Genomic DNA, 24867 nt, shown 5'->3' on the forward strand with positions numbered 1-24867 from the left:
ATAGTGATTGAGACACGACCATTTGTTTGCCGGAAGCTATTGACAAACTCCGTAAAAATAACCGTAAACGCCGTATTATCTTGCACCACGATAATGCCAGTTCTCACACGGCCAGACAGACAAATGAATTTTTGAAGGTGAACAACGTTGACCTTATGAGCCTTCCCGCGTACAATCCCGACCTGGCACCTTGTGACTTTTATTTATTTCCAAAAATGAAGAACCAGTTACGCGTCAACGACTTTCATCACCTGAAGAGGCTGTCGAAGAGTATGAATAATATGTTTCAGAGATTGTCACGGAGGAGTGGCATAAATGTTTTCAAAATTGATTCACTCGTATGAAAAAGTGCATTAACGCTAACGGAGAATATTTTGAGAAACAATAAATTCATTTCTGACCATTTATAGTATTTTTTTCTTATTCATTCCGGAAACTTATAGTGCGCCCCATGTATTAAAGCAAGTATCTTTATCCGTTAAATGGACAATCTGAATATCATTTCAAAAAATACACAGATTTAATCACTTTGTCTTCAGGCAATCACACCAGCTTTATCACTTAACTGTAAGTTTCTCTTTTCATTGGTTTAAATATACAACTTTAAGCACGATAAACCTTTTCACGATAATTACGATATTACGGACATTCAAAAACTAATTTTGTCCAAAAAACGAAACGAAAACATAATACAATGTCAATTAACACTCCCGGGTCCTTTAGCGAGAAATCACAAAAAGAAACGTAACGTTTCGTTTAAGAAATATCTTTTTTAAGAAGAATTAAATTTTTTTTAACAAATATTTTTCACATTTTAACAATTTTTATAAACATTTAAAAAATTTCGTCAAGCTTGAACAACGTCTTTCGCATACTGGTTAAGGGCATTCGTCAATCGTCAAAACAATTTCAAACGAATCATCAAATTATAATCAATCAATTACATGAACATGCAAATGAATTGCCTGCCACACAACTATGTGTGGTTGTTTGAAAAATTTACTAAACGAATTTTAATTTAAAGACGTGGGAGTAGCGCTCCATTTACATTGTAAGAAAAAAAATTGCTGTGTACCGCTGCTGTGTACATTATATCATCTCTCTCCGGACTAACTGCCATAACTAGAATTACGCAATTGTTTTTACGGCTATCAGGTGACGGGACAAATAAGTCGAGGTGGTAAGCAACACGCCTACCCAAATCTCAAAGACCTGACGGGCGCTACTTATTATTTTTAAGAACACACTCAATTTGATCAGAGAATGTTCGTTAAATTCTTTGTGGCCGTCCTCTTCCAATGATTCCTTCTAAGTTAGCTGTATATATTTCTTTCGTTAATCTGATTCATTCATCTGCTCCATGTGCCCAAACCACCTCCGCATTCCCTTTCCTATATTAAGGTTATGCGGACATGACCTATTAAATAAAAATTTACTGCTACTATATGCAAATGTTTCGGGGCTACGTATTTTCGGCATTTCACAATTTAACTGTAACTCGTGATTTCTGTTACACTCTTCTTCTTCTTCTTATCGTATCGATGTCTACAGTGGCCCAGAACTACAGAGCCACGCCGACCGCGTCACTAGCAGCCGCCATTAAATCCTCAAAAGTGCAGGTGTTAGGGCACGCTGGGCACGATATGAGGTTGGCCATCGTTTGAATCGCATCGCACAAGCAGTCCAGGTTAGAACCATCCGAAAATTCCCACCTGAACGAATTGGCCTTGCTCCGACCATCCTGAGTTCGAATCCTCTTCTGTTACACTGCGGAGAAGGGCTACGTTTTCTTCTGGTCGTCTCTATGCTTCTTTTATTCTAAAAATTATGTAAACTTTGCCATAATATGCGGTGTTCCAACACTAGATAGTGTGCCCCTCGTATCTGCACGTGGGAAGATCTCTACGCGGCCACAGCGCAATCTAAGCGTAATCAAAATATGATTATTTTATGACTATATTAAATCACGTTATTGCCAAATTATTGATTTTTTATTTATTTTAGTTATTATGTGAGTTTTAAGCAAACAACAAACTTTTTTTATAATAAATATGCCACAAGATGTATGACGGAAACTCTACCACAGCTTTTTTAAAGCTAAAAGCTATATCATTGGTAAAAAGAGTGTCGCTGAAACTAGTTTTGCTTGAATATCGCCTTCAGTGCAACGGTACAAGATTCGCCAATGTGTAGATTGATATACTGCCGGCTGTACAATCATTTACGAGAGCGCTAAATTATTAAAATAAATATTTAAAATCCAAGATAAGGAACATATTCATTTCTTACACAGTGATGTACCAAATTTATGTCACTACAAATTCTATTATTGGCACCCGTTTTATCTTCCACTGCCAATACATAAACCAGTCCTGTCTTAACTATGTATTTGACTCTACATCGAATTTCAAGGTATGCACACTATTTTGTAGTTCACTGTACAATCACCCAATATGATGTATTTCAGTGCAATACACATCAATATAATACGCGTTAGAATTCAATTTATCTCAATCAGTCCGACCTATCACGCGCGCTTTAATTACTCGCGGCCGACTTTACAAGGCTGAACGTCGCCTCGCCTTTGCTTTCATTAGCTTGATTTTAATTAACATTATGATGTTTAAAAAACAAACGCAGATTCTTTATTATAAAAACTAATTTACGTGCCAACGCTGGGTACGGGCTCGTGTAAGGGTCGGAGAATTTGTGAATTTCTAGAATTGTAGCTTACGACAAGCGTCTTCTGAAACTTGATCCCATAATCTATATACCAATCCGCGATGCTGGTATAAAAATATCAATACGTTAATATCTACTGCATTTAACAAAGGATATTTCAAGAATAGTGTGGCGAACACCACAATTATTTAAAATTCTGATTGCAACGTGTAGGTAAGTGTAATTATGTTTACATTTAAAATAATAATGTGACAACCCTACGACGCATTGAAGCACCGAACAGGTGGGAGTCGCACTACTTATCTTACGTCTCCTTAGACCCATGTACAGCAGTGGGAAGTATAACAGGTTGACTATGGTAATGAATGATGAATTTATATACTACTGGAAGATTTCAAACCGCCGTGTTTGAAGTCCAATTGTGAGTAAAAATGAATCATTATAAATTTTAAAATAAATAGAGTAATTATAAAATTAGATTTTTGAAAATCATTAGCGGGATTTGTCTCTAAGTTGGCTTCTACGACACCCAAGGCTTCGTAACCAAACGTCATATAATCTAAATCGCTTCGGCGACTTCACACAAACCTGTCGATACAATTCTATCCAGCCCGCTCCATACAACGTACGTACAAAGTCCATACACGGCTATCGCTCGCATTCGCCACATTACCTAGTAATAGGATTTATCCACCATCGCCGCTGTCGCATTGTATGGTAAACACTCTGTACACACTATACCAGAAAAACGCTGCGGATTCACTGTAATCAAAATTTTAGTTACATTGTAATCAGTGTAATAGAAATGTTTATATAAATTGGTATAACGTCGATACCACATGCGGATGGAGGACTTAACAAGTGTTCGAACAATTATATGAGCAATTGGACATATTAATGCTTAGAGCATATAGGACGGGATTTCTCGAACAAAACTTTCTGCCACTTTTTGAGGGGCGGGGGGGTAATGCTACAAGCAAACAGGTGCACCCAAATGCAAAATTGAATTGTGTCACTATGGTCTCACACAAACAAAAGTCTACGACACTAGCTTATTTTTACAAATACATCAATAAAACACACATTCATGTCATGTCCGTACACAGAATAGGCCTATAAAAATGAATCGATTCTGATGAATATAGGTACTAGAGACGGAAAGTTATCGACGTGGCGGTGTTGATATATACTACGTACTGGTTAATCATGTATATGAAAAATGTAATTTTACCCTTGGCTAGACTGGATGTAATGAATTTATTTTTTCAATTTTGTGTGTAGTGTAACAGTGGTATTGGTTTACTTGTATTTGCTAGAAGAGATTGCCCATTGACTTACCAATAAATGGATGACAATAAATACAATCCAAAGTCTAATCCAAAAACCGTGAAAAAATGTCCGGAGTTTTCTTTTTTCAGCTTAAGGCTTTTCGCGATCAGTGTTGGAGCCAATGACAAGCATGGCCTGAGTTAACCTCTACAAACGTAGTGACATGCAAAGAAAAGTTAAAAAAACTAAAACATTTAATTTAAACTGTAAAGTCATTGCAGTATTGCTTAATTTTGTTTGCCACAATTTAAAGGCCCAAAAATTATCCATATTCAGCTTCTACTGGAAATAACAAAATGCACCATATTTAGCTTCTAGTGAAAACTACTTGAACACAAAAGTGATGGAGTAGTCTTAATGTCAATATTAGTTAATTTTATGAAATGAAATGAAATGCAATGAAATTTTATTTGCTTAAACATGCTTTATAGTATTATGTTGAATTTTATACGAATTCACTTCAAGTAATAAGAGTTGTGCAGATATATAAGTACATATAAAACATTGTAAATGTGAAAATAGCTATGTCTCTCTGTTGGCAGTTATGACGTGTTGTAAGAAATTTATCCACGATTCGAATTTTTAGATTCCAACTAGAAGTAAACTCAAAGTTTCATAAGTTCCGTACATACTTCCAATAAGTTCTGTACATACTAAGTTTACCTTTAGGAAACACATTAAAGAGGCTATTTTACGCAAACAAAAACTTGTTGTTCCGAAGCACTTTGAGTCTATGGTATTGCTATCTTCCATCAATAATTTATTTTTATAACTCCGATTAATCTAACACCAACACCAATCTAATTATTATGTTATTATTACTATGTGGACACAAACTAACAGTACTAACCATATAATTAAATATGGTTCTAAAAAAATGTAATTCTTTTGATATACTCTAATACGCACTCACTGCCGCGCAGCGGTTTCGCCGTTTTCTGCTTTTCTCGGGCGTAGCAGAATATCAGTGTCCTTTGCTCTAATTGAGCAGCAATTACGCTGAGCCACGGCCGTTTTATCACCACAGCGCACACATGCAATGCGTTGCGAGCTTTTATTGTAATGCCTATATATTTCTGTGTTTGTACTTTTTGTTATTAGATCATTTGTTTTTCAAAATTTACGAATGGTGTTCCAGAATCTGATGGCACTTAGACAATTTTAAATTTATAGTTGGCAACATCAGTATAATAGGAAAAAATGTACTAGATACTTCATATATCTTAGTTGTCCAGAATTGATCTCACCTCGTACATGTTTTAAGATCTGTATGAATTTGTGAGTGAGAAAGGTAAGCAATTTCTGACACATTTTAAAATTAAACAAGAATATATCAATTACATTGTGGGTGATACATTTATTTACGTTTGCAGTTTGAGGTAACTCGCATTTATGCGATTTATCTTTTTTTTACCACTCTGTAGTCTACACACTGTAGTCTTGCCGGTTAGTACCTGCATAAGGACATTGGTACCACATACATTGATTTGGCATCGTTAATATTTCAAAGATCAAGTTTATTTACTCCTACTAATCGGCAAGATTTGAGACCCGCTTCTAAATCGTGAAATGTGACGTAAATGCACCTAATTCATCGCTGATTTTGCGACATAAACATTATTGCAATGTTTTTTGCTTGAGATTGGAGGGGATTCTCAGTAATGTTGCTACAAAATCGTTATTTTAAAGTGAAAAAAGTTTAGCGGACAGCTATTTGACACAAGTAATATTTTGAATTGACATGTGAGAAGTTAACATTGCCAGGTGAAAGTTGTTCGATTTTTCTAATATTTAATGCCATGAGATTCTGGTACACCTGTATCTTATCTTAATGCTTAAATGCTTGTATTTATTGTAGTGTTACTTTTTTGTGCTATTGTTTTTTTGGATTAGTTTTTTTTATTTATTTTTGTTTGTTTATGTGTGTGTGTTTTGTGATAAAAAAACCATTTATCTGTCTACCTCAGGTCGAATTAATTTTTTTCGGGTCGAGCGGCGGACACTGCCTTTATTTCAAAATTTATTTTTTTACGAACGAAATAAATTTGAAAGATGACATTTGAAAAATGTATATCCTATCCATTGACTTACAATTATATGGACGTCGGGTCCGCGCTAAAAAGTGTCCGCACTTGTAAGGCGCTAAAATCGTATACAGAGCGCCAAACCCCGCTTTAGTCTTCATTTGTTCGACTGACAGCGCGATACTGCGATGACATTACAATTTAAATTTCGAATAGGTTGACCTGGGACATTTTTTTCGTGGTTTTTGTATTAGACCCGTCGTCCATTTATTTGTAAGTCAATGATCCTATATTACACTTGTTCTATTTAGTTCAGTTGATATAAATAAATAGAATCATTGGTATATGTAAAATACTTATTGAATACTAATTGAGTTTTCGTGTAAAATTTCGAGGTAAGTCTGTGTTTCTTTTTGTATCGTGCTTGTAAGGATTATCTTTCCACACCGTATATTGACCAGTATGTTATATATTATCCTCAACTTTACTAGATATTTTTTCCAAAGTGATTGATTTAACACTTTCACTGTAAATACGGAATCAACCAAAGCCATTTGACGTTGTATACTTTCTTAAAAGCAAACGGTCTTTTTGGCCTTTGTTAGTTTATACATTGTACTGAAAAGACTCAATTGTTTAAAAGAGGCAGTGAACTGTAGTTCTTTCCCGCGGAGGTCAGAGAATGCCTCCCAAACTTTTCCCAAAAATTCTTTACATACTTTCATGGGTTTAAACAAGTGCCCGCCCACCCATTCCTCAATCCACCCAGTCCTCCCTTAAACTTCAAAATGCGAGAATAAAAACATCTGTCTATTAATTTTAATCTAGTACCAATTTTTATAAGGAAAACATCGAATGAGGTGCCTCAGGAAAATAGTAGATGGAGGTTCGTAGTTTCTGCATATCCCAATTTTTCCCGAATGAACATCTATACATCACCAGGCCAGTTCGTAGTAAAGAGACGTAGCTGTCGTTTCTGATACCAGTGTGTTGCACAGAGCACGTGTGCAGGAATGCCACAGTGGACCCGGTCGAGGCCATATTTGGCCCATTTAAAAACAACAGCTGGCCGGTACCAGTTGCGAACACCACTCGTAATAGGAGTAAGAGGAATTTGATGCTGTTCGTTATTCGTGATTTGATTTTAATCTAGGGAATCTCTTAATTCCAGGCGGTTCACATTACTGTGGATTGTAGTCTTTTTTTTTGTTTTGCACAATCTGTTTCCAATGGCTCCAAATAACTTTGCCTACTTCAGACATGCCACGTAGAATTCGAGGAATTTCAACGAAAGATTTTCTTTCTTGTATCTTGAAAGACAGGCGTGGCAATAGCACTAAGATTAAATATTGTAAATCATAGTCCGAGATATTTTTTTTATAATATCAAGTGACGGGACGAACAAGTCGGGCGCCTGATGGTAAGCCTGTCCATAACAGTTGTAGTGCCACTCAGCTCTTTAAATCGCAAAGATCTGAGGCGCACTATCACTGCACCCGTCACCCTGAGACATAAGTTGACAAGTGCCATGTGCCTGTAATTTCACCAGCACCCTTACCCTTCAAAACTGGAACGCAGTAATATACTCACATTACAGCTTGGCGGCAGAAATAGGTAAGGTGGAATACTTCCCATGACGAACTCTTTCACAAAGAGCTCTACTGCTACTAAAGAGCAAGAAACGCGAACGTTTATACCAGCCTTCATACTAAATTGAAATTACCACAGCATCCTGTTTCCTTTAATCTGATTCTTCTTCTTATCGTACCAATGGCACACACTATTCATATAAGGTACTTGCCGATTGTTGTTCAGGGTGCGCCAGATGTACAGGAAGAAATGGCAATCGTGCGGAGGGGCTTTTTTCGTACATCCCATTTAATCTGATATTGTACTGGATTTTTTAAATTCATGGTGACAAATGTTATTTCATCATAAACAACGAATTATATATTCGACTGCTGGCATGGGCCTCTTTTAAAGAGAGCCTGTTTAGACTATACCACTGGTCCAACGCGATTTGAGGACACCACAAGTCTTCTAAAGCTGGTGAACGTTCTTTGATATGCAGGTCTCAACACAATATGTTCCTTCTCAGTTAACGAGAGATAAGTACTTCTATAAAATTCACAAACGTACGCTACTTGGGAATTAAAGATATAGGTAGTCGACCACTCCATTGAGAAGCAACGAATAATAAATACTATTCCATTGGAATAAAAAAATGTTTACAAATTAAAGTCATTTTTGCATCGTGACTTATAGACTTAATAACCTACTGTATATTTAACACGTTTTTCTTGTAATTGACAATTTCTGTTCGACAACAATACTTAACAATAATGCTAAACGAGTTTTTTTTTTTTCGAGTTTTGACCCTTCACAACGAAGGATCGATTCTTGTGCGCTTCGACATTTTCTCTGTTTCAAAATAAACACATCTTCAATATGTACAGATATTGTCGCTAAAATTTCCATTAAAAAAAATCTTATTCTCGATATCAATAGAAACGCTATATCGGAAGATTTTCAAATTTGGTACTATTTTCATTTTATTGACTGAATTCCATACATAATCGACAAAGAATCTTTTATACCGAAATCAAGTGACAAAAACATATAAATAAAGGTATGAATGAAAGTAGAGTGGTTAAATAAAACTAACGTGGAAGAGGAAGGCCAGGGGGAGAAAAAAGAGAGATGATAATGTTGATGAATGTAAGTAAAGCAATAGAGGTTTGGCAGGGTCATGTAAAGTGATGATCTACAGTCTCTGACTACTCCAATAGAAATCCTAAGGCGTGAATGTATGTAATAATATAACATAACAACGCACACACTCAACATAGCCCCGCACTAGGGAAACCCAGTGTCGCGGGTGCCATGGACACACACATAGAGAACCACAAATTTCACCCAAACTCACGAGAGAAAAAATGTAGGGCATACAAATATTTCTCCCGGCCCGGGAATCGAACCTGGGACCTCTGCGTGGCAGTCCGGCATGGTAACCCTTCGGCCACAGAGGCAGTTGTGTGTGCAGAATGTGTCAGGTATGTTTGATTAAAATAACTGATTGTAAGAGAATGACACTGTAGTGTGAGAAATACTAATTTGGTCGAAGTCAAAATTTATGTCAACGATTTATTCAAAGAGTATGTAATCACTACAAAGCCGCATCTGTCTCGATTTCTACTGCCTCCGACATTCTGAGAATAGCAAAGTGTGTGTGCGATCGACATCCGCCATATTCCTTCGACATGTCCCTACTCTGACGTTTTCTATATCGTGAATCACATTAATGTGAACGTAATTGAAATAAAAACATTTCATAAAACTCGAGAATCGGTGCCCAGTTCGAAAATTACTTTACGACTGCCATAAAAAGACTGTCCAATCGTAATCCAACCAATATCTCCTTACAAATCGGCAGTTTATAGTCATCGTTATATCAATAGTTCATAAATGTGAACTCGAGACTGGTTTAGCGACTCAAACTGGTACTATGCTATGACTATGTGAGGTACATTTCAACGAAACAATTTGGCAGATTGTGACTCTCAAATTGGTGGTACTAATGTAGTAAATACGTCAATAATTTCTTTCACTGGCAACTTGAACATCGACGTCTCACTGCCCAAGTTGTCAGTGAAAGAAATGAGTATAAGCCGAACAGGTTTTTACATGCGACATAATGGTCTTCGGTTGTGGTCACGCTCATCGCCTCAATTAGCGTTGTATACAAGTAAGTATGCATAAAATTGAACTAAATAGATACAACAAAAGATAAAGCTAAATACAATTAAATTTGATGATGAAGGGCGGCCTTAGTGGCACAATGGTTTGCGCTGTGGCTTTTGAGTCCGGCAGGGCCAATTTTGGAATCTAACTTTTCCAATTTAGTTCTGGTTTGAGTGTTGTGGGTGACTTAAAGTATAGGGAATTCCCTAGTTTAAAGTCAAAAGTCAAAGATGATTTATTCCATAGGTAAAATAAATTTACACTTGAAAACGTCACATTTAAGGTACTGCTCGTTCACTACGCTGACCTCCCTGAGAAGAACGAGCAGGAAACTCTAGGGATTGCTCTTTTCAAATAAACTTAAATGCTATGGAATACATTTTGAATCAAATTTGTGTGGATTCAGGAGCCATGTCGTCTTTCCATCCATCTTTATCTAACACATAGTCTTCAATTTTGTAATATGATTTTTCGATCAATTAAAATCATGTAATTGGTGTGGTTGTAAAAAAAATTGTACTTTGACCTTATTCCGAAGTTTTAAGGAATTTTATTTGCAGGCAACACAAACAATGGGGCTGCTTATTACGCATCAGCCATTTTAATACACTGTCAGAGAGTTTCTGACGCGAATTTCAAATTTAGAAGTCGATACAACCTAAATGGCTAAATGGTGATGACCAAATGGTTGGTTGCCGCGTAACAATGAAAGTGTTAAAACAATCACTTTGGAAAAAATATACAGTAAAATTAAGGATATACACCGATTAGTTTATCTAGTATACGGTGCGAAAACACGATTCCTAAATATTGTCACGATGTAGGTCACGATAGAAAAAAACTTACCTCGAAATTTTACAAGAAAACCGCTGCATTCAATGGGTCCTTTGCATATACCAATGATTTTTTAATATCAACTAAACTAAATAGAACACGTATGGTATACGATACACGTTTTTCAAATGGCTTAATTTCGTTTATAAAACAATAAATTTTATTATAAAGCTCGACCCAAGCAAAATGAACCTTATTAGTACGGGAAAAAGACTAATTCGAGCTGAGATAGTATCGACTCTTATTGTGTTTATAACCACTACACTTACTATTACTTATAAAATAAAACTGGAGAAGCGTTCTGTTAAGTGAAAGTTATATTCAGGCTCTTGTTAATAAATTTAGCTCAATTTCAGGAACGATATTAATATTTTATAACGTCACTTAAAACGTCACCTACCCATTGATTAAAATTACCACTTAAACGCCGGCTCGAGATCGCTATTAATTCCTAATCAAGCAACGGCATTGTCATGGTCCCTTGAGATGATATCATTCAAGATGCTGTTGGTGTAGTCTACCAAACCATGTTAATTCTTAATTAATGAATTAATAGCGCACAATAAAAACAACAAACAACTAATATAATTAATATAACTAAACTTAGACTTAACTTCTACTAACTATCCTAATAATATATTTTTTAATTTAGATTTTAAAAGTAGAACACTACTTACTGGATTTTTCCTAAGGAAGCCTATATTATTAAAAATATGTGGTACCAGATATTTGTTTAGCCTTCGTCCGTAATAATTGACAGTCCGAGGTTGCACAAACTTTCCTTCACGAACCCATGCATCCCGAGACTTAGTAACATCTTATTCAATATTTTACTTTTACTATATGTTATTAATAAATACGTGCCTTAAGAGAGAAAATTTCTAGGAATCGTGTTTTCACACCGTATACTAATCAGTGTATATCCACAATTTTACTACACATTTTGTCCAAAGCGATTGATTCAACAATTTCACTGTTTTGCGGAAACAGCCAAGGTCATTTGCGGTTGTACGGACTCTTAATGACAATACAGAAGATTTCAATCGTTCATTTAAATACACTGACTATTTCTGGGTCTTATAGTAATCAATATAGTAATTTGACAGATTTTATTATGATTAGTTTTAACTACAAATTAGAAAATTGACCAGACGTCATAGAAAGCACATAACCGTCATAACATCCAATCGATCATCATCATACATCATACAGGTAATTAATTATATATTAAATCAGTGACGCCTGCCTAAAAATGGCTCTTTCACACTTATCCCATCTTGTCTGTTCATCCATCATAATCTTGCAGACGTTTTCGATTTTGTATAGAATTCTGAACGTTTAAGTTTAAAGTTGTCCGAGTTTGTCGGTGGCCTTCTCTTTTGGGGCTCTTTCGCTTTCTTGTGAGATTACTTATTTGTAAAACATACGAACTCTAATAAAAATAAGATGGAGTAGGAATGTAAGAAGAAATTGGGCCAGAGTTGCGGAGTATGGCCCAAACCCTCGTCCAGCAGTGGCCCGTATAAATGGGTCGACGATGACGATGATAATGATTAGACAAATTATTTTGTATTTTGTTAGTTTGTCCTCAAAAGTCATTTTGCAAATGTGCTCCTGTTACAGCAAGGGAGCGATATATCTAATCTCCATCCAAGTATTCAGGAAAAGAATAAAACAATTGGTGACTTTTAAATATATTTATTTTAATTATTATATATATATACACATATATATTAGTAGATACCACTCTTCGTATCATTGCAAAGAAAAAATGTTGATCCATGTCAGACAATGTACGCGAATGGCTATAAGGCCACAGAAAATAAAAATACGTATTTATGTTAACTACAAAATAACCTACCGTGTGTTTCCAATGCTCGGCAAGTCGGTGGCTTAATTGCAAGTTATTCAATAATGTTTTAAGAAATATTTACCGTCCATTGGGTGCAGTTGTATGTTACAGATACATACGTTGTCGAACATTTCGAATGGTTTCTGAATTATTCGGGTTTACATTCCTTCAACGTACCTATACATACACAGAGGTAAAAGTTTGAAAAGGTTCTAGATAGTTTTTTAAGTAGTCGCCATTACTTACCTACATAAGAAATAAATATATTTTGAATTTAAATCCGACAAAAAAAAGCTGTCTGTCGTTGAATCTTTGCTCAATATACACATATGAAGAGGCTGTATGGCAGAACCTTTGTCTACCCAAATAAACGTGTGAAAATTTAATAAAAATATTCTTTGGAAATACTTCTGTTTATTTCAATAATACCAGCAAATACAATCAATTCGGGTAACTTTGAACGTTTTTTGCGTTTTTCTAATAATTTCAAATTTAATTATGTTTCTTAACAATTACTTTATTAACTGAATAGTGTTCTTTTAAACCCTTTTTTCGTTCTTATAGAAGGAATTTAGTAATTATTCAACAAAACTGTTCTAGATTTGCTCCAAAACTCACATTCAAAGTTGCCTTGAATTTTGGGTAACTTTGAATATTAGCCTTCGATATGGAAACCGTATATTTTCTAGATATTTTACAGTTTGTGTAAGATTATACGACATGTTCATATTTTTTAGATGTGAATCTGTCCAAATATTCCTGACAGTGCGTTCAAAAACGACATTTGACTTGGTATTGCCATAATAAAACGAGACGAACTAATTTAGTTGAAATGAAAAACTTGTTTTTTTTTAGATTTTTTAATTAATGCGAATATAAAATGAAAATTTTCTGTTTAATAATAAATTCTACGCTTATTTAGCTATCAAACGAGATCAAAATGAATCACCTATAACAATTATTTTAGGCAAAGTAAATACATAACAAAAATCTATTCACCCCACTCCTTGAATAAAATGTCGTCATCAATAACTTTTTTTTTAACTGCCTCCGTGGCCGAACGGTTACCATACCGGACTGCCACGCAGAGGTCCCCGGGTTCGATTCCCGGGCCGGGAGAAATATTTGTATGGCCTACATTTATTTCTCTCGTGAGTTTGGGTGTAATTTGTGGTTGTCTATGTGTGTGTCCATGGCACCCGCGACACAGGGTTTCCCTAGTGCGGGGCTATGTTGAGTGTGTGCGTTATTATTATTATTATTAATATAAATACGGCCGCCTTTTCTAGATAGCTGTTGCTCTTTTATAATATTCACAATATCGGCTTTATTAACTTGACATGTCTCAACGTCAGAGGGCCAAGACCCACCACCTAAAAAGCATTTTTGGAGCACTGAGACAGTAATTTCCAAAGGAGTAACTTTTAGAACTCTCCCTGGAAACAGACTACCATCTTCTCTAAAAACACAGTCAAACACATTCAAAGTTACCCAAATTTCTCTGTTTGGTAATGTCGTCAAAATCTAATTCATTTTACGCGTAAATACAAAACCAAATTAAATTATTCTTTAAAAAAACGATATATAAACCTCTACTTAAGTGTGGAAACCAAAACTTACCAATATTCACATTTATATATTTAATTCCGATTCTAAAACTGAGCAACAAATCACACCAAACTACTTTCGCCAAGAAAAAACCGCGAAAGTTTAAAACAATACAATTTAACATTACTTTTTTCTTTCATAACTTTAGTTTAACAATTTTGTTCCGATTTACACAGTTTCAATACTAAAAATAAAAGATCGCCATACATAAAATAAATTTTTAAATCTTTTACGCAACTACGTTCAAAGTTACACCACGATTCAAAGTTACCCGAATTGACTGTAATAAAAATGTTTAAAAATTATTTTCTGGAATCACTTACACCAAAATACCAATTACGAAGACATTATAAGACTGTGAATGAAGATATTTCCGAGAACGAGATGCGACATTTAGGGATTTATTTTAATTTCTTTGGTGCAATGTACACGCTGCCGTGTATGGAGTCTCATCCATCAGGGGCAGATATAAACCTTTACGAGGTATGTTCGGAACGCGCGTCACGTGCGGTCTTTGGTTTTTAAATGATTAGTTTTTTCGAGTGCTTAGCTTTTGCTGTTCATACATACAAGCTAAACGTTGGTTTGTTTAAAAAAATAAATAATCGAGATTTAGATTTAAAAAAATGGTTTCATTTACTTTTTTTTTCTATTATCTACCATCTATACGGCTTACTTGGAGGCTCCGAGTATCAAAAAATATCACATGACTTGATACTTTCAAAAGTTTCACATAATTATATATTTATTTTGTGCTGCTTTTAATGAAACAAAAGAAAATTCTATAATATTTAATGTTTACAACAGCAGGACAAACTTCTTAGAGTGCGTGAAACTATAAATGGTTACTCCCTGCTTTAAACATCCCTGCCCACCAGTGGACTGTGTATACGTTGTCTGACTGACAAGTCATGACTCCCAAGGGTAAGCAAATAATCTTAAATCAACTGTAATAAACAACATTAGACAAACAGTAAAATGTTATCAAGTTTTTATGCCAATAAAGATCCCCGATAGTTCTGCGCGAGGCGCATTAAGCCTTATTCGAGACGTAGGCTGAACTGAGAGCTTGGCTCTAGATTTTTTGTATTGATTCTAGTTTGTAGGACAGATGCTAATTTAAAAAACTGGAACGAATTAAAACTACACGAAAAGCCAAAAACCATAATTATGTCCACTCAGCCACATATCGCACCCCTCATGGCAGAATTGCATAAGTGGAGTTACGTCAAAAATATTTATTGCTCCATTAGATACAGAAAAATATAACCCACATCCTCTCCAATTCTTGTAAGTCTATCTATAGTTAATCTGTAGGCACACAGTCGCCTTTTTGTTGCAAATTTGAACACTATTTAAACAACGTGACTCTTGACAGGTCAAATCGCAAATGCAAATGCCGCTCTCATTTTGGTAGTTTTGTTTTTTTTAACCGACATATTACAAGACAGCCTAATAATTGATCCTTGGACTTTAATTATTTTGCGTTGAAATGATGTAATTTTTACAGCTAGCGCCATCTATGTGCTCTTGTCAGAAGCAATTAAACATTGTGTCAATAGTGAACATCGCGGTTTGATAATGTGCCAATAGAGGGCGCGTAATGTGATTTAAGCCTATTATTTACATATTACTAAACGTGAGTATGGTTGTACATAATATTCTAATTACTTGGAAAACAAGGAACATAAAATAATTTAATTTCTTTAAAATTGTCGGTCAGTAAAGTAAGTCTATGGAAAAATACACTAATGGTCACTTGCACCGTACATAACGACTCATCCGTAGAACAAAGACCTATGTGCAAGACTTCTTGTTCTCAAGACATAGTACATTTCATCTTTCATCATTTCATAGTCCAAATTTATATTTTCAAAACGAAATAAGATATATAAATTATCAAAACGCCTTTACATAGGCCTTAGTTTGAACAACGAAATTATTCTCGTAACGTACTTATTCTCTTTTCGCAACATAATCACATCGGACTCTGTTCTTCGGATAAGTCGAAAGACGGTGTCATAAGCCAATATGTTTGCAAAGCAAATTATATTATTGCTGCATGGAGTTAAGAGTGTCTTATTAGTTTAAACATTAGTTTAAGACGTACCTACTTAGGTAAGCGAACTGGGTCAATTAACTTTTTTACAGATACTGTAATAATAATCTTAATCTGAACTGACGTTATGATAACCAGTTGTCCTAATTTTTTTATCTTAAAATGTGCAGCGACATTTGTGATTTTTTTTGGACGTACTTACTCATGAAAAACTATTTTTCCTGGATTAACTCTACTTAGAACAATTTTACGGCCTTAACGTAAACGATCTAAAAGTTCCGAAATTTTTATTTATATTTTATTACGACTTTCGTGGATAATTTTTGGTACGATCAGTCTTCCAGAAAATATTCACATTAATGGAATACTATTTGCAGTTTTGTCTATGGCGTTTCCAATCACGAAGAATTTATGTAATTTATTTCTGTAAATATGATGAAAATGGGATAAAGTAATAATTTATATGAAACATATAATTACTACAGACACAATAGTGAGTCTTTTATCTATTAAAATTTGATAAACAGTCGAGTGTGGGTAAAAATGTAGGCTAACACATCTACGTCGACCGAGAATGAAAAAGTAACTACGGAAAATCCATACCCACCCAGGAGACGACTAAAGGGATGACACAGTGGTCGCTGCAGAATATCATATTAAAAAATAAACATTATGAACAGTCTTTATTGAATACACTAAAGTTCATAATAATACTTCCAATAAATATTAACTACAAATCCTTAAATAAAAAAAAATATACGCTATGTGAATTGTATAAGTTGCGACCAAAGACATATACATACAAAGTGTATAAACAAATTGTTGCATTTTAAGTTGAATAATGATTTGATAATAGTATCATCAAAATAATCATCTATCCTATTTATAGTTTCTATAAAATGCCAGAAATTTAAAGTGAATGATTTTTAAATCCAATACTTCTTTCAAAATTTACAAAAAGTGAAATAGTGAAGTGCAATCAATAACACTTAGTACTTAGCGAGTATATAAACCGTTATTTAACTCCTTGTCAAGTATTCATTAGCAATGGTCTTCCAGTCAGTAGGGTCGGTTACTTCAGGATTGGGTTTGGATTTTCTGATTTTACGAAGGAGTTCCCACCCATTGGCTTTCTCCGTTGAAATCACGTAAGTGTTGTTGGGGTCCTGCTCCTTAGCGTACGCTCCGAGGATCAGGCTTTGGACTAGACGGGCAGAGACAAGAATCTGAAAAAAAAAAAAAATTACTGTAGTACATACGTAAGCAACTGACTATATGAGTAAAAGTGATCAAGTAATTAAAAGTGACTCAAAACCACTAGCTGAATAGTCTCATCACCTTGAGCAGACGGTATTCATCATCGGGCAATCTCCTGGTGACCGTGTATCCTGCCAAGACGTAGCCGCCGGTGCGAGGATCCCCGGTCAGCAGCATCATGTACGTCATCGCAATGGCCACCTCGAACACGTAGTACGAGTACTGGATGTCCCCGAAATCGATTATGCCTGCGATGCGGTAGTCTGATGATCTAAGGAAAAGTTAAATGTGTATCAATACACTATTGACCGCTGCTAGAATCACTGTTACTATTAAAACGGAGAAAGAAAATTGGGTTTTGGTATAATTTGAAATCGTCATATTGATTAAACTTTACTATTCATTCGTAAGGCGTATTCTTATGAGAAAAATGAATTAGAAACTCTAGGGATTGTTACTTGTAAATAAATAATTGTACACGTGTATCATTTACAATATAATAATATATTTCAAATACATAGATCGAGACAACCTAATAAGAGCTAAATAGTCACTACTATGGAATTTTGTCATCCATGTACGCAGACGCTGTACTATGATAACTTTTAGAAAAAGTTTTTGTTTCACTACAGTTTTAAACCTCGTGAATGGCAAATTTTGAATCAACCGTAATCTTATTATGAGAGCGTGTACATGGGCCCTCTAAATGAATTTGTGACTTTCTGAAGACAGCTATTAAGAACAGCCAGTTTATTTTTATTCTGGTCGGCTATCACATGGTATAATCAGGTGATATAGTCCGTGCAGGAAAGGGGAACCATATGGCAGATTGTATGCAAGACAAATTTGATCTCGTTTCACTCTTCGAAAAAAAGGTGCCTCCCCTCACTGGGCAACGATCGGCGAGTACCTTACGCCGATTGGTAAATCCTTACCCCACAATAGCAAGCATCACGGTGTATGCTGTCGATACGATAAGAAGTCTTGGAAAAAAAAGAAATACACATGATCCAAAACACATTTATCAGCAAGTATGAGCATAATAAAAATATTCCTATAACAAGATAAAATGCAAGATAGGCATTTATCAGCGAACCTATCAGTCATTCATCATGCACGAACAAACAAACAACGACACTGCCTCATGATAAGAAGCAATAAGCCAGACAGACTGTTGGAGAAATTCACACTGATATTTATAGCACTTGGCAATCGTTTTTAATAATAATAATAATAATAAAGAACTTTATTTATCTACATTTACAAAACAATTTAGTCGTAAATAACATCACTTATAGATACTGTGTAGATAAAAAGGATAGAGTCTCAGCTTAAGCTGTTTTTCAGACCCTACCTTTTTGAAACTCGCTACATTTTAATCATAATATTTATCTGACGCGTCTCGAGTAGCTCCAAAAGATATCACAAAATAATAAATAAATATATATATATATATATATATACTCACTTAAAGTTATAATAAATCTATTGTCCTTATAGTACCTGAGATAGATAAAATATTCCACCCAAAAATACTCAAATTTGGGGTTTAGGTAGAGATGAACAGCACCCACACGTAAAAAATATAATTACAAACTACATCTATATAATTTCTAGATTAGAACTGTTTTAGATTTGTATTAGATTGTTGTTCAATCATTTAAGATATTTTATAATACCGATAGTGCACAATTGTAAACAAACGCGTTTATTTCAAGTATTGTCTGACAGACATAGTTAAAAAGTTTGGGTTCACGGAACGAGCGTCCCCACACGACGTACCATTGGTACATCTACCTTACTCTGGGCAACGGCAATCGAAGCCTTTCACCGCTATAGCAAGCATTACAGTGTAGGTATGCATGTATACGATATACGATAAGGCTGCTACAAAATTCGCTAAATGTGTCCATAACTAGCTGGTATCTGGGATAAGATTTTGGGTGCAAGTAGTCGCATTTTGCTAAGAATAGTGAACAATGTACCAACCCGCCTCCCGGCTTCTTCGCGACCAGTACGTTCATTTCGTTGAAGTCTCCGTGAATGACCCCTTTCTCCAGCTCGTCCAGTCGTGGCACCACCGCATACTTGAACTCCTCAATCACCTGCAAATTCGCATCATGAATTTTGCTCCTTGTCTTTCGTATAGCACAAACAGAATTGTTCGTGGTGAGAAACATCATCAATCCATTTTTGCGTCTCACCACTGGGCACAGGTCTCCTCTTAGGCGAGGGGTTTGACCACAGTCGCCACGATCGCCCAATGCGACTGTGAACCTACTTCGACGCGTAGGTTTCATCAGGATATTTTCTTTCATTTTCGGTGATATAGTAAATTTTAAATTATTTTTTGAAAATCTAGCACCCCTGTTATTTAACAGGGGTGCTAGATTTTCGAACCCACGGCCTCTGCTTAAAAGATGTGGTGGGAAACATTTGACCGTAATTTTTTTCAGTGCAGTTGTTGTAAAGAACCGACCTGAAATATTTGTTATAGTGAAATCAGATAACCAAACTCTCCTCATGTTCTAACCCAACATATTTTCGTTGTCTTGCGTCATACATCAAAAATAAAGATAAATAAGATGTTAAAAATACTTAAGTCGAACGAAAACGTTACCTCTTCTGCGAGATCGAGTTTGTCCTGGTCCTTGATGACGTACTTGAACTTGTCGAGCTCAGGCACTTTGGTCAGCATCCACATGTGTTCGCGGGACACCAAACCCGAGTGGTTGAAGTTCTGTTTCAAATCAAATAATACGTTAATAAAAGGGGTAGAATAACTTGTAGACTGAACGGTAAGCAGGTTTTACGCAATTTAAATCGAAGATCCAATATTATTAAGTTCAATAGCAACGGTAGTTGACTGGCCCGTTTTTAAAATGAAGAGGAAGACTAGAACAACCTGGCTGATCTATTAAAAGTATTCTAACAAATATATCTACGTCCTGAAAAATCGTGATAACCATGAAACATCGAGAGCAGGTATTAAAACAATGCTAGAAAAGGACCTTGAACGTGGCACATTGTACCTATCCACTGGACGTGCCGTCGGGCGCCTGCGGCTATTTCACACCGCTTGCTTTATACTAGTCATTGTTCTATGGTAACAGGCGAATTTTACTGACCAAAATGATAACCGTGACTTTTACTTGTGGGTTTTTTAAATTTTCCCCATACACAAGATATCGTGCACAACACAGACCATGTAAGAAAAATTTGTATTTGACGTAATTGGGAATTACGCAATAAATATAAGCGCCGCCGCCACCGTTCACATGATTATTTTCATCTGTTATCTGTAAAATTCAAATTGCAAACTCAAACAACAATTGACTTGTATCCTATATTAGCATATATTTAGCATCCTACTCGTATTTATTAAGAAGAATGAGACAGTTCAAGAAATTTTGCTCTGTAGATTAAAATTTATTAAAATAAAATAATAACGTGCTTTTCAAACACAAAGATCAAAAATTGTCTTCTTACCATTTTAATTAGAAATTAAACTAACAGCTTTACACTGACCTGCAACTTGCCGTCCAAGTTAGCCACAAACTCTCCCAGCTGATAGAAAAGAGCCTCGGTCTTCGGAGCGTCCTTTATCAGCTCTCCAGGGACGTACTCCAGCAGCCGCACGACGTGCTGCTTATTGTTGATAATCTCGGTCGAGAACATGTGTCCGAATACGTTACGGATTGGCTTCGGACAGGTCACGGAGCGGGTGCCTGGTATTGGTTGATTTGAGTATTAGGGAATGCCTTTGGTTTTTTAATTGTTACCTTGACAATACAATACAAATTGTAGCTGATAAACCAATGTTTGCTCAAAAAAAAATTTTTTTGTTGGTTCTTATATAGACTAACTAGCTTGTTGAGAAACAGATTCGTCAACATCACTTTGGATTTGTTATAATAATAGACTATAATGGCAAGCATTTTGTCATCACTAAGTGCAGTTTTGTTCACAATTGCTTGCATGGTGATGTTATTAAAGCACAAATTAATTAATAATTGAAGCACTCACTCAAGAAATTCATAATTTCGTTTTGTGCCTCGACGACGGCAAGGTTTTGAGAATCCATGGCGTTCATGATCTTGAGCACGTATCCGTTGGGGCAGTGCGTCATGATGAGCGGGTTCTTCACGTTTGGATCTTCCTTGATGTGGAAATTCTTGTCATCATAGCCATTCAGCTCCTGCGGATGGGCATGATAATTATAATTGTTCAAATTTGAAAATGTCATAATTATAATTGTTTGACAGTAACGTGGTTTCAAAAATACAGTTAATGTCGCTAATCAATTACCAGGCACTGCAGCAGTATCTAAGGACTGATTGTTAGTATAATTCCGCAGAAAAAATGATACGTATTTTTTATATCATACAGGAGCATTTAGGGACACATGAAATCTTCTTCGACAAGAAGCCACCGTAGAACTGTAAATTTTCTCAATCCAAAGTTAACTGCAAGATCCAACTGTTAGCCTACCTTAAGCTCGAGCACGCAGATGCCGTAGAGCCGCTCAGCGAGCATCTTGACACCGTCCTGGTCGATCACCGGCCGAATATTCACGCCTGGCTCCAGCAGCGACGAGTTCTGCTCCGCCATTCTTTAGGGGTTCTGGTGAGCAAAGATACGTACTCAGCTAGTAACTACAACAAACAGCACTGGTGCTGTAAATCCTGTCTTACCTGCTGATCCTACCACGTAGGCAGAAACTATTCCTCCATCTGACACCCTTCTTTCACTTAATCCACTCCTATTACTTATTTCGTGCAGTTCATTTTTGTTTCTTTGACCTGACTTTTTTGCAGAACGTCCACAGTTTAATTAAAATATCGCACTGCTATTACAATGCATTCGTAACTCAAAATACGTGACATTCAAGATTACACTATTGCTCAACGTAAAATTTGATTCTCTACACGTCAATACAACGTCGCGACGTCAGAATGTTCTCTTTAACTCAAAATGAGACAAACTTTTAGTAAACTCGTTCTGGACAAAACAGTCTTTGAAAAAATACACTTTAGTTAATACGCTATTGTATTAACTGTGCAATGTGTACACCGAGGTCAACCTTGGCATGTAATTTTTCAGAACAAAGATAAAGATGCATACCGCCACGCCTGTCTCCCACCAAAGGCCATGGACCTCCACCTGCTACGATCCTGACAAATTATTACCTTCTTTCAGATGATATATTACATTAATAATATATTTAAATAAGAGGTTTATAAAATTGGCTTCAACAACAATGAGAAAAAAAACAATATATGTATAATTGTATATATGCCGTTTTCACTCCAAGTGTGACGATTAGCTCTATAAATTGGGTTTGTTAGGTTTTTATTAAATACTTTATCTTATAAATATAACAGACATTAATATAGAGACAAGCTGTGGCAATCATAAAGTATCTACAATTTTCAATGATCCTTATTGCTACCACGTTAACATAAAAAAATTGTGAAAATACTTACATAATACACAATAGAAATAGTAAATAAGGCTCTGATTCATGTAATGGCATCATTAAATCAGCTGATGTACAGTAACTTTATGTAATACAATATGGTGTTATTATTGTAGGTACTACTGCAGTTTACCGACGCGCGACGGTACATTACTATGTTACGTGTGAAAAACGAGTTCATCTAAGAATGTTTGATGACCTCCTTGGTCGAGTGGTTTGCACATTGGTTTGCATGGTGTCACCATCTTTGAGTTCCCGGGTTCGATCCCCGGCCGGATCAATCGAAAGACTAACTTTTCTATATTGTCTCGGGTCGCGGTATTTGTGGTACCATCGTTGTTTTCGATTTCCATGTCGCAAGTGCTTTAGCTACTTACGTTGGGACCAGAGCATGTGTGTGATGTTGTCTCATATTGGTATCCGACTTACAAATCCATATACTGAACCGACCCCAACAACGCCCCACTTCTGGACATGTGTCTCTCGAATCGGAATAGTATTTACAACAATATAATTAGTGTTATTTGTTATTCAAAATCGTTATTTGAAATGTCATTTACGTGACAAATAAACAATTGAGACAACAGTTATCTAATTGACATAAAGTATAAAAACGTTACCTAACAAACGGTGAATGGCGCCCCCTGCAGGCGTGCTACGGAACGACAATCATGTGACACGAACTGCGGCGATGCCGGCCGGTGTTTAATATATATGGTGGTCTATTTTATGTTTGGGCTATACCATCTCTCTAATAATGAACTTGTCCTCTCTTGGGGCGATTCATAGGATCTGAGATCTACGTTTGTACAAATTTCATTAACGTCTAATACATAATAATATTGATACGTGTAAGTTGCATTTAACTGTAAAGTTTTTTATACAATTGTAGTAACTATTGAACAAAATTTAAGAAGTTCCTTTATCTATATTGAAAGCATATGAAACAGTAAAATTAACCATGGCTCTACGTTATTTATTTTATAAAGATTGCGGTTAAAAAAAAACATAATAATTCTAATCTTCCAAATCCGCCTTTTAACACTGTTGCCAAAAACAAAACTTGAATAAACCAAATTAATAGATTACCTTTTGTTATTTTGGTAAATTATCACTGTAACACAAAAATACGAAACTGCGCGTAGACCAATGCTCACCGCACTACGTAACTGCTGAGAGTGACTCCGTTTTGCGTACGCGCAAACAAACGGCAGACTAATATGATAAACGAGATGACGACGCGCTCGTCACGCGATGGCGTTTGATAGCAATTGACAATCTGTTTTGGAATCAATGTCAGTAGCGCCACCAGAGAAATGGGTGTGCTAAAGGCTCCGGAAGGCTCCGAAGAAGAAGCCAAGTGGGCACAGAACTCGGCTCAAGATCCTAGAGACTCAAAACATATATACAGAAGGGGAAACAGAGTTATATATATAGAGATATTTATATGAATGTTTATGTGTGGTGTGACATCTCTTCGCTACCAGTGCAACCATTATACCATGGTGCTATTGGGAATCTAATTTTGCGGAACCGACACCTCTCCAGCAGAAGCTGTACGTTCGAATCTGGGTTTTTTCGGTGAAGGAAAACGTCGTGATGAAACCTGCACGTCAAAGAAGGTTCAGGACCCTCGAAAAATCGGTGAAATCCCCAACGCTAAAACCCTCGTCTGAGAGGGGAGTCGTGTCCAACAGTGGGACGTATAAATGGATTGATGATGATAAGTATGAAATCTTCCTTTTTTATTTTTAAAAATTAAATATAATAAGATACAAGAACCGTGAAATGAGTGTTATATTTTTCATGGCATGACTTTCCAGTTATTTTGATACTTAAGTACTGAGAATTGTCTAATTAATTATAGCAACTGATGGTAAACGTAAAATAGCAAAACCTGTCACTTTTTATGATCTCCGTGATTTTCGCACGGGTAATGTAGTTATTTGCTCCTCTAACAGACCCAAATGATGTTGAACGACAGCTTAGAGAGAACCGTAAG

General features: G+C 35.8%; 1 protein-coding gene across 1 annotated transcript; it reads right to left on the bottom strand.

Moving 5' to 3' along the window:
• Positions 1-16875: 16875 nt before the first annotated feature.
• LOC113238610 (hydroxylysine kinase) lies at positions 16876-24031 on the bottom strand. The gene is made up of 8 exons (XM_026475439.1): positions 23955-24031; positions 21878-22009; positions 21413-21584; positions 20915-21114; positions 20007-20126; positions 19376-19491; positions 17468-17657; positions 16876-17355 (listed from the first exon to the last, which is right to left on the bottom strand). The coding sequence occupies exons 2-8, from the start codon at positions 21995-21997 to the stop codon at positions 17149-17151; spliced, it is 1125 nt and encodes a 374-aa protein (XP_026331224.1). The 5' UTR covers positions 21998-22009; positions 23955-24031; the 3' UTR covers positions 16876-17148.
• Positions 24032-24867: the final 836 nt, after the last annotated feature.

The sequence above is a fragment of the Hyposmocoma kahamanoa genome, unplaced genomic scaffold, assembly GCF_003589595.1.
Source record: "Hyposmocoma kahamanoa isolate Upper Pololo Valley unplaced genomic scaffold, ASM358959v1 97, whole genome shotgun sequence".
Lineage (NCBI taxonomy): Eukaryota > Metazoa > Arthropoda > Insecta > Lepidoptera > Cosmopterigidae > Hyposmocoma > Hyposmocoma kahamanoa.

Excerpts from the sequence above, each read along its gene's own strand:
- LOC113238610 (XM_026475439.1), bottom strand. The coding sequence starts at position 21,997 with ATGGCGGAGCAGAACTCGTCGCTGCTGGAGCCAGGCGTGAATATTCGG. Across the intron at positions 21,585-21,877 it reads TCTGCGTGCTCGAGCTTAAG|GAGCTGAATGGCTATGATGA; the intron begins GTAGGCTAACAG and ends GCCCATCCGCAG. Across the intron at positions 21,115-21,412 it reads CGAAATTATGAATTTCTTGA|GCACCCGCTCCGTGACCTGT; the intron begins GTGAGTGCTTCA and ends AACCAATACCAG.